General features: G+C 46.8%; 1 protein-coding gene across 1 annotated transcript; it reads right to left on the reverse strand.

Moving 5' to 3' along the window:
• Window positions 1-740: 740 nt before the first annotated feature.
• Window positions 741-7746, reverse strand: SAP30 (Sin3A associated protein 30). Its single transcript, XM_062574685.1, has 4 exons — window positions 7285-7746; window positions 6233-6355; window positions 3048-3146; window positions 741-1074 (listed from the first exon to the last, which is right to left on the reverse strand). Exons 1-4 carry the CDS (start codon window positions 7603-7605, stop codon window positions 952-954), a joined length of 666 nt encoding a protein of 221 aa, XP_062430669.1. The 5' UTR covers window positions 7606-7746; the 3' UTR covers window positions 741-951.
• Between the last annotated feature and the right edge of the window lie 919 nt (window positions 7747-8665).

Consider the following 8665-nt stretch of genomic DNA (forward strand, 5'->3'; position numbering starts at 1 on the left):
AGTTATCAGTGAAAATAAGAGAAATATTATATAAATACCCCCTTCAACACAGCAGATTTCATCGAGATATTCAACTAGAAGAGTGTTCAACTCCTTAAAGAAAAAAAAAAAGTAACATATGGTAACATCTTCAACAGGCCTGAGTTAATACATGCAACAAACAAAATATTACAGGAAACCATATCAAACAAGCATCAGCTCTGTCTTTCATTCTCCAGTTAAGTTCTTAGCCACAACCAGCGTAGGTAAGTGGCATCTACATCTGCAACTACAGTATTTCTTCCCAAGTGGAAGGATCACTCTGTGCAGTTTACAGCTTTTAATCCATGCTTTTACCTTCGAAATTCAAGAGCTGCAATTTTTTCTTTTTAAAAGAGGAGCAAGAAGGCCTCAACGCTTGGAAGCACAGGTCCCAACAAGATGAATAAACAGATTAGGAAAGCCCCCATCAATTCTTGCTTCCAAAGAGGAAAAATAAAACATTATTCAGTATTTTTGTTCAGCTAACAAGTAGAACTGCCACTTACAGCCTTTTACCTTGGGGAGAAGGGAATCTACTGTCAATTCTGCTGCTCTTTTTTTGTTCTTTTTAAAACAGTGTTGCATCATGAGACTAAGTACATTTATGAATGTATCCTTGGCACACTTTAATTGAAAAATATTTTAACATCATTACATAAGTAGTCAAAGCTTAACTATTAGTTACAAGTAACTCAATAAATAAGTTAGACACACCCAGCTGAGCAACAATATCAGTGATATTTATTTAAAATACTTTTGCTGAAGAAACTGTTTCAGAAGAGGTGGTTTTCAAATAAATCATCAAGATTATGAAAAATAAAAGAGACAAGTTCTCTGGGAAAAAAAAGTTACAAAGAAAGCTTTTGCATATCGACAAAAACCCTCAGTCTTTTGATCTGGAGCCTGAGTCTCAGTCCCAACCTTTTCTGTTTAATGAACCCCACTATCCATCTTTAGATCTGGTTTGTTCTTGTCATTCTTCACCGAGTAGATGAAATATGTTAAGGTGTCCTTTTCATTCACTGGAATTGTCCTAAAATGGCAGCCAATTATCTATAAAGGAATAATGCAAGGAAATTAAATAACCATTTTTATATGCTAAACTGAACATTCAGATTTAAATCAATTACATTAAAGGAAGTTTAAAAGGTTCACTGACCAAAAAAACCCACACTATTTCTTTCCAGTAATTTTTAATTGTCATACAAAAGTTAGGACAGGAGCCTCTTCATTGACACTGATGAGCCAAATATACCCAGTTTTACCCTAATTTTTGAACTAAAAAGCCCTGGAAATTTTCAGAGAAATTAACCTTTCAAAGCAAAGGTAAGAGTGTCATTACATACGTGTAGGCAAAGCTCAAATATAAAACAAGTAACCATGAGAGAATATGAACAGAACTACAGTATAGAAATAAGAGGCTACTGCACCTTACTCAGGTTGCGGAATCTGTGTGAAGTCATGTTTAGAAACCAGTATGACCCTATATAAGAATCTTCAAGAGTCGTTATCTAACATTTAGCTCTTCAAAACAGAGCCACTGATGATTAAAAAAACATATGATGTAACAACTAAAATCTGACAGTCTCTAAACAGTTCTTGAATCACTTCTGTGATTTTCGAAGTTCTAGAATAGACTGCTAATTTTAAGAAAGCAGAATTCTTTGGCAGATTAAGATTAGCAGGAAAGTAAAGAAATGGGACTGCTCATTTAACTCCCATAGGGTATAAATATGAATGTTTAGCATAATTAGGTTAAGTTAGAAGGCCTTCTAGATCCAACAATTAAAAAAATTATTATTTATCTAAAAACAGTTGGAGAGACTCGCTCTCAGTGTACTGATTCAGTGTACTAACAGCTAGAGGAGTGTCTGCTGTGCACAAGGACAGGTTACAAGGAACAATATGCACCATCTAAACTAAGAAAGCTCTACTCCTACAGCTCACAAAAAAATGTGGATTGGTCAAAGCACACGACAGAATGATTTGCCTGTTAATGTATCTACATCAAGAAGCAGAAATCAGTGCATGCATTGTACAAGATGTACCTGAAGCAGACCCTTGGAAATGCCCATTTTACAAAACAAGCCGCTTGTGCTCTTTCAGATCACAGTTCTGTTAATTTAAGAACTGGACACACTTCAACTTACAGAAGACCGATTTTAAATTCTTACTTGTTGCAGCAGAAGCGCTGGCAGTACACTGCTGTTTTACAGCTTGGCCTTGAGACTGCTTGCACATTTAAGAACCTTGGCTTTAATCCACACTGATTAGTAGAGACACCAACAAGATGTCTACACAGAAGTACAACTGAGTATATCACCACCCAAAGCTAGATATCCCTGGTTTCAGTTATTATTTTAAAGAAGAAACACCAGTTCTTCTATGTATTTACATCAGCATTCTGTAAACTGCACCTGTACAGTGTGGAAGGAACCCTTAAAAATTGCACTCACACACAATAAAGTGCTTCATTACTTTTAAAAGTATTGGTAAGAAAAAGACTCATTTTATGAAGTTTCATTCTCTGATGACAGATTTCAGCGTTATCAATACTAGTATAATACATAAATTTTTTAGATCTTTCTATGTAGAAAGTATGGAAAAATCTACGTATTGACTAGCTTTTAAAGCCAGGTTTGTCCTACTAGAATTTCACTGCTACCTCAGTTTCTAATTATTTTCTGCAGAATATCTAGGGTGAAAGCATGACCTGATGTGCAGACACATCTATGAATCCATGATATTCAGACACATGCAACAACTCATCTCACTGTTTCAACTCCACACTTTGTCTTTAAGCAGTACACACTCCTTTGGGATGTTAAAAGTCCCTCCTCTGTAAAGGACTTTTGGTTTATTCGACCTAGGAGTGGTGACCAATGAAGGAAGCTAGATAAGCAGTTCCCTTTTGTTCTCATAAAATCCAGATCACATATGTTCTTCATGCCAGGACCACACTATACAGAAAACCACATGCCATAATAAGTTGCATTTTCTGTTACAGAACACACACTCATACGTACTTCAACAAGCTGTGCTTTGTTAAGTCCTGGTCTGGTCTGTAGCTTGAAGTGTCTTTTGTACCTTCGAAGTGTGTTTACTTGTAACTGATATAAATCAACCTAGAAAACATGGGGAAAGAGGAAGAAAGTCATCTGATTTAATTGATCAAAATTCATTTGTTAAGAGTTTGCCTCAAGAACATATGGGAATCTCACAGTAGATCACAAGTGTAGACTGTCAGTTCAATAGATTTCATTTTGAGAAAAACAGCCTCTACCCCATACCTTTCAGAAGAAAGCAAAACACTCCAGTTTAAGACTATTTTTCCCAGCATGGCCTTTCTTCTCTTTTACAGTGACAATATTTGGAACTCATTACTGTAAACAGTTCTGGGATTTTGTTTGTTTTCCTGTTTGAACATGATCAAAGCCCCATAACAACTTTCATATTGTACCTATGAAGAACTGGTTCACAGGAAGTCCCTATATTGTGATTTCAGCCACCATATTTTACAGAATTTGCATAAATATACAACATAGCTGCACCATAAGACAGCATGTATTAGAACCAAGAAAAAGTCCAAAGTACAAAGTTTTTTTGGCTTAAGGTGTGAGAAGAAAACAGCTGCTCTTGGTCTCCAAACATATTGCTGCTACATAAGCATAACATAGAAGTTATGTGCATAGGCATAGTTGCCCAGAACTATTTTTCAGCATGAGTTGACAGTTGGGGGAATTGCACAAGCCCCTCTTAAGGATATAAATACACAACCTTAACCCAGTACTCCTTCAGTTTTGAATCCCATAAACTCTCACCAACAGTCACTTCTCCGAGTAACACCTTACCTTCCCTGACAATGTCAGGGAGCTTAATCAAAAGACCGAGCAGGAAAAAAGCCAGGAAAAAAGCCAAGAAAATAGACTGAATGAGAAATTCTGCTAGATCACTTGCAATTATAGTAATATTCTCCAAAATCACAGCATTAAAGACTGATTATGGAATTCACTTCCACTCTAAATTCATTTAGTAACCTCAGCTATAAAGAACAGTATTTAAGAACAACATTCTTAGAAGTAATGAAGCTATAGATTAATGAAGCTACTGTGTACTTAGTAAAATGGTCAGAGCATACCACCTTATGCAACAGAGGATAGCTATCCTTTGGTATTCTGAATTTTACCTGGCATAAACTCCACTTCCCAAAGGAACCCACACCCTAAAGAATCACACATAGGAATAGCATCAGCTCCCTGCAAAATCCCAGAAGCTAGCAGTACTGTGGAAGCTTTCCTGTCTGTAGTCGTCATTTCTAACAGCTAGTGATGGTCAAGATTCAGGAGACTAGAGAGCCCTGAAGGTCCTCAGATGGATTTTGTTTTCCTTAGTAAAGTGAATAGTAAACCAAAATACAGAAGATCAAGAGCCTGCAGGCATCACAGGGCCACAAAGATGATTAGGGGGTTGCAGCATCCCCATATGAAGAGAGGCTGACAGGGCTGGAACTGCTTATCCTGGACAAGAGAAGGCTCAAGGTGGGAGCTTATCAATGTGTATAAATACCTGATAGAAGAGTGCAAAGAGGCCAGACTCTTCTCAGTGGCGCCCCAGGGATAAGACAAGAGGCAACGGGCACAAACTGAAACACATGAAGTCCTGTCTAAACATAAGAAAGCATTTTTTTAAAAAAAAAACTGTGAGGGTGGTTGAACACTCAAACAGGCTACCAGAGAGGCTGCACAGTTGCCATCCTTGGAGATGATCAAAACTCAGCAGGGTCCTGAGTAACCTGCTCTACTTGACCCTGCCTGAACAAGGGACTTGGATCAAATGACCTCCAGAGGTCCCTCCGAACCACAGACATTCTGCGATTCTGTGATCTAAGGTATACAGTAATCAATGTGAGGGACATATTATTACCCAGAGTAAGCAGAAATCCCTCAAATGCAGTACCCAGCCAGTTTTCTTGGTTGCAGCACTATCACTAAAAAGCTTGCTTTTTCTGTTCCAGAAACACCCATCAAGCATGACATACTTTAGAATTCTTGTATTGGAAAGCAAAACAGGCTTGCTAAAAAGTGGCAGTTCCCACTGCACCAGGCAGCTACCTTAGGTCACGCAGCACATTAAAGTTTAGGCAGAACTTTCAGCAAAGTGATACAACATATTTAACAGACAAAAACACAGGTTAGCATCAAGTCATTCCCAAAAATATCCTAAGACCCTCAGTCCTTCAAACTGGAGCTGTGCGCCTTCAGGCAGAGGTTCTTACACAAAGTTTTATCACTTCTGTTGCTGATACCTGCAGATTTTGTCTGTGAGGATGCCATTAAACTAACACTCAATGAGGAATATCTGAAACACCTTGAAAATCCCTCTTAGAGGAACCAGGTAGGAATCACAGCCACTGCTCAGAATTATCACACAGAAGAATACCTGCTAAGCCAGGCTATAGCAGAAATAATCCAGTATACATGTAGGAAAAGGGCTTTAGGTCACGGCAGGGTTCTTACAAACCTGCTGCTTTCTCTCCCACTACACTATGAAAAAGGTTCAAGAGCTGCAGTTTGCTTTATAGCAGCCGATAACGTTTCACAGGTCTCCAGTAGAGCACACAAACAGCTAAAGGACCATCCTCCTCCATTTCTTTCCTCACTGATGCAGAGAGTCTCCTTCCCAAACATGGGATGAAAATCAAAGAGCTACCCTTACTAAACTTGAGTTGGACCAGAGCAACAGAGCAACTGCAAGAACTATTCTGCAACACATTTTCACAGGCAGAAAGAAATGATTGCAGGGGCAGAAGTAGTGAAACATTTATATCCTAAGCCCCATGTGCAATTCCCTTAAAGTTGTCAACTCCTGCAGAAGACAGATTTTGCTACTATGTGGCAAAGTATCACTTCTTCTAGAACTCTGAAAATGAAGCATCAAGAAGGAATATTTGAAAGTGACAGTTTTCTGAGAAAAATAGCAGACACTTAAACACAGTCTAAGAGCCTTGTTCATTTTAGTCTGCAGGATTAATACAGGAAATACTCCATAAAACTCAGTCAGCTCTTGATATGCTAAGGACTTAGAAGTCTGCCCTTTCCCCCATACTCCAAAATAAGGAGAGCTGTAACAGTGGAAAAGCAGCATTAGTGCAGACTTGGTAGTTGTTAAGATCAAGCTTAACATAACAATTAGAAAACAACTATTTAGCTACCTCTGGAGTGTCGATGTCTTGCACTGGTGAGTCACCATCATCATCACTGCCTTTCCTCTTTCTTCTATTTCTCACACTCTGAATTAAGTTTTTGTGGAAGTCACAAATATAAAGATGTCTTGCCTGGAAGAGCAACACCGCGTCTTTTAATCAAATCCGCTCGACTCAAGGTATAGAAGCGCGCGCAGACACCACCCTTCAGCAGTCAGAGTCCCGTTAGCTGAGCTCAGGGAGCTCTTCTGCCGGATTCCGCTGAACAAGGGACCTGTTACGCTGCCCACCACGGCTCTCCGGGCTAAGCGGGTGCAGTGAAGTGCCGCAGCGGGCTGATTCAGTAGCAACAGACTGCAGAGGCACACGAATCTCCACCACCACTCGTCAGAGCCCAGCGATCAGGCAGCAAACACGGTTCCCGCTGCTCCTTGAACGCCCCGGGCCCGCAGGATTTCGGCTCCCCTTCCCCGTCCGCGCTCCTTTGTTCCCCCGCCGCCCCCTACGCCAGGCCGAGCACCGCGCTCGCTCCAAGCTTCCCTCCGCGGGGGCCCGTTTCGTTTGGGAAGCGGAACTCTCCTCCGCGTGCAAAGCCCGAGCGCAGCGGCGCCGAGGACCCGCGCGGCGCTACGCCGGCTCCGCGGGCTCGCCGCCGGCGAGAGGCGCTGCGCGGCGCTGCGCGGCGCTTCCAGCCGCGCTGGCGCCGGGAAGCGGCCCCGGCTCGGCGCTGCCCCATGGCCGCCGAGCGGAAGGCGCAGCGGCCGGGGGGAGGGGGGAGCCGGAGCACGGGCACGGCCGGCGCGACAGCACGAGGCGCAGCGCCAGCCGCGGACACCGGCTGAGGGCGCGGGGAGCCGCGCGGCGGCGGGCGGCCCGCAAAGCCGCCCCCGGCGCGGCGCGGCGCGGCCGCTTGCAGGCTGCGCTCGTGCAGCGCCAGCCCAACTCCAGCGTGCGCAGGAGGGGGAGGGACGGCGGAAAAAAATTAAGAAAACAGAAAGAAACGAAGCCGCGGCCGGGCCGGGCGGGCTCCCGCTGCCGCCACGCCGCGCCTCCTCACTTACGCTCTTGTCCAGCTCGATCTTCACCTTCTTCTGCGAGATGCTCTTCTGGATCCGCTTGCTGAAGCTGGCGTTGCCGGCGGCCCGGCCGCACCGCTCGCCCTCTTCGCGCAGGCAGCACAGCTGCCCGGCCCCGGGGCCGCCCGCCGCCGCGCCGACCGACCCGCCACCCGCGGCGGCGGCGGCCGAGCCCGGAGCCAGCCCCGGCGGCGGCGGCGGCGGCACCTCCGCGGCGGCGCCTGCATTGCCCGCGGCGGCGGCGGCGACCAGGGCGGCGGGGTCCGCGCCGCGCTGCGCCGCCTCCTCGGGGGCGAACCCGTTCATGCCCGGCGCCAACTCCCCGGCCCGCGCCAAACTTCCCCGGGCCGGACGCGCTGCTGCCCTCGGCCGCTGCTGCCCTCGGCCGCGGCGCCTCCCCCCCGCGCGGCGGGCACGGACCTCCCGCCGCGGGCGCTCTCGGCCGCCGCTGCGGCTACCGCGGCCCCGGCGCCCCGCGGGCCGCCCCGCTTCCTCCTTCCCCCTCTGTCATGTGGAGACTTTTCAGCTGTTTCCTATGCAAAACAGCAACCTGCCCGCGACCCGGCCCCCGCCTGCTGCGCGTGCGCGCTCCCGCGCGCGGGGCGCGCCGGGAAGGGTAGTCTTGCTCGCCACCTCCCCCTCCTCGGCTGGCGGCGCGGGAAAACTACAGCTCCCGAGACGCCCCGCGGCGGAGGCGGCCGCGGCCCGAGTGCCATTTTGCGGCGCTGAGACCGCGGGAGAGCCGGGCTGCGCCGCTCGGGCGGCTGCTGCTGCGCCTCCTCCCTGCCGCCAGGCGGCCCGGCCCCGCTTTTAAAAGGCCCTCGCCCGCCTCCCTCCCACCCTCCGCCGGGGCCGCGTGCAGCCGTTGAGATTTGAAATGCGCCCGTTGGGAGGAGCCCGCCCGGCCGCGCGGGGCGGCGCGGCCCGATCCGGCCCGGCCCGCGAGCGGCGCGGCGCTCGCCCGGCTGGGGCGGGGGAGGGTGGCGTTTCCTCTGAGGCCGAGCTCGCTACTTTCACTTGCAGAGTCAAGTGGGTAAACATACTTCAACCAAAAAAGGTTAAGAGACCCGTGCTTCCCTTTTTCTAACATCTCTGTTCCTGCAGCACCTTTTACTTCCTCATCATCTTCAGCCGTGTCTCTGCTTTCTTTTACTTTCTCCAGCTCTAATGTTTTAACCCAATCCGCGTTTCCGAGGATGTTTTTCTTGCTTGGATTTTCTAGGTGTGTGGGTTTTTTCCCCCTTGTCGCATGCCTGTCCCTTTGTATCTCGTTGCTTCCTTTCTTTTCCACCCTTTTTTAGTAATCGTTGGGGAACAGATCTCGTTGCACTGGATGGAATGGAGAGTGCTTTCTGTCATTCGCAGG

Source organism: Rhea pennata, chromosome 4 (assembly GCF_028389875.1).
Source record: "Rhea pennata isolate bPtePen1 chromosome 4, bPtePen1.pri, whole genome shotgun sequence".
Classification (NCBI taxonomy): domain Eukaryota; kingdom Metazoa; phylum Chordata; class Aves; order Rheiformes; family Rheidae; genus Rhea; species Rhea pennata.

What these genes read in the sequence shown, in the direction of transcription:
- SAP30 (XM_062574685.1), bottom strand. Translation starts at nt 7,605, where the DNA reads ATGAACGGGTTCGCCCCCGAGGAGGCGGCGCAGCGCGGCGCGGACCCC. An exon ending in AAGACATCGACACTCCAGAG is followed by an intron (nt 3,147 to 6,232) that starts GTAGCTAAATAG and finishes CATGTTTTCTAG; the next exon opens with GTTGATTTATATCAGTTACA. An exon ending in ACAAAGCACAGCTTGTTGAA is followed by an intron (nt 1,075 to 3,047) that starts GTACGTATGAGT and finishes ATTCCTTTATAG; the next exon opens with ATAATTGGCTGCCATTTTAG.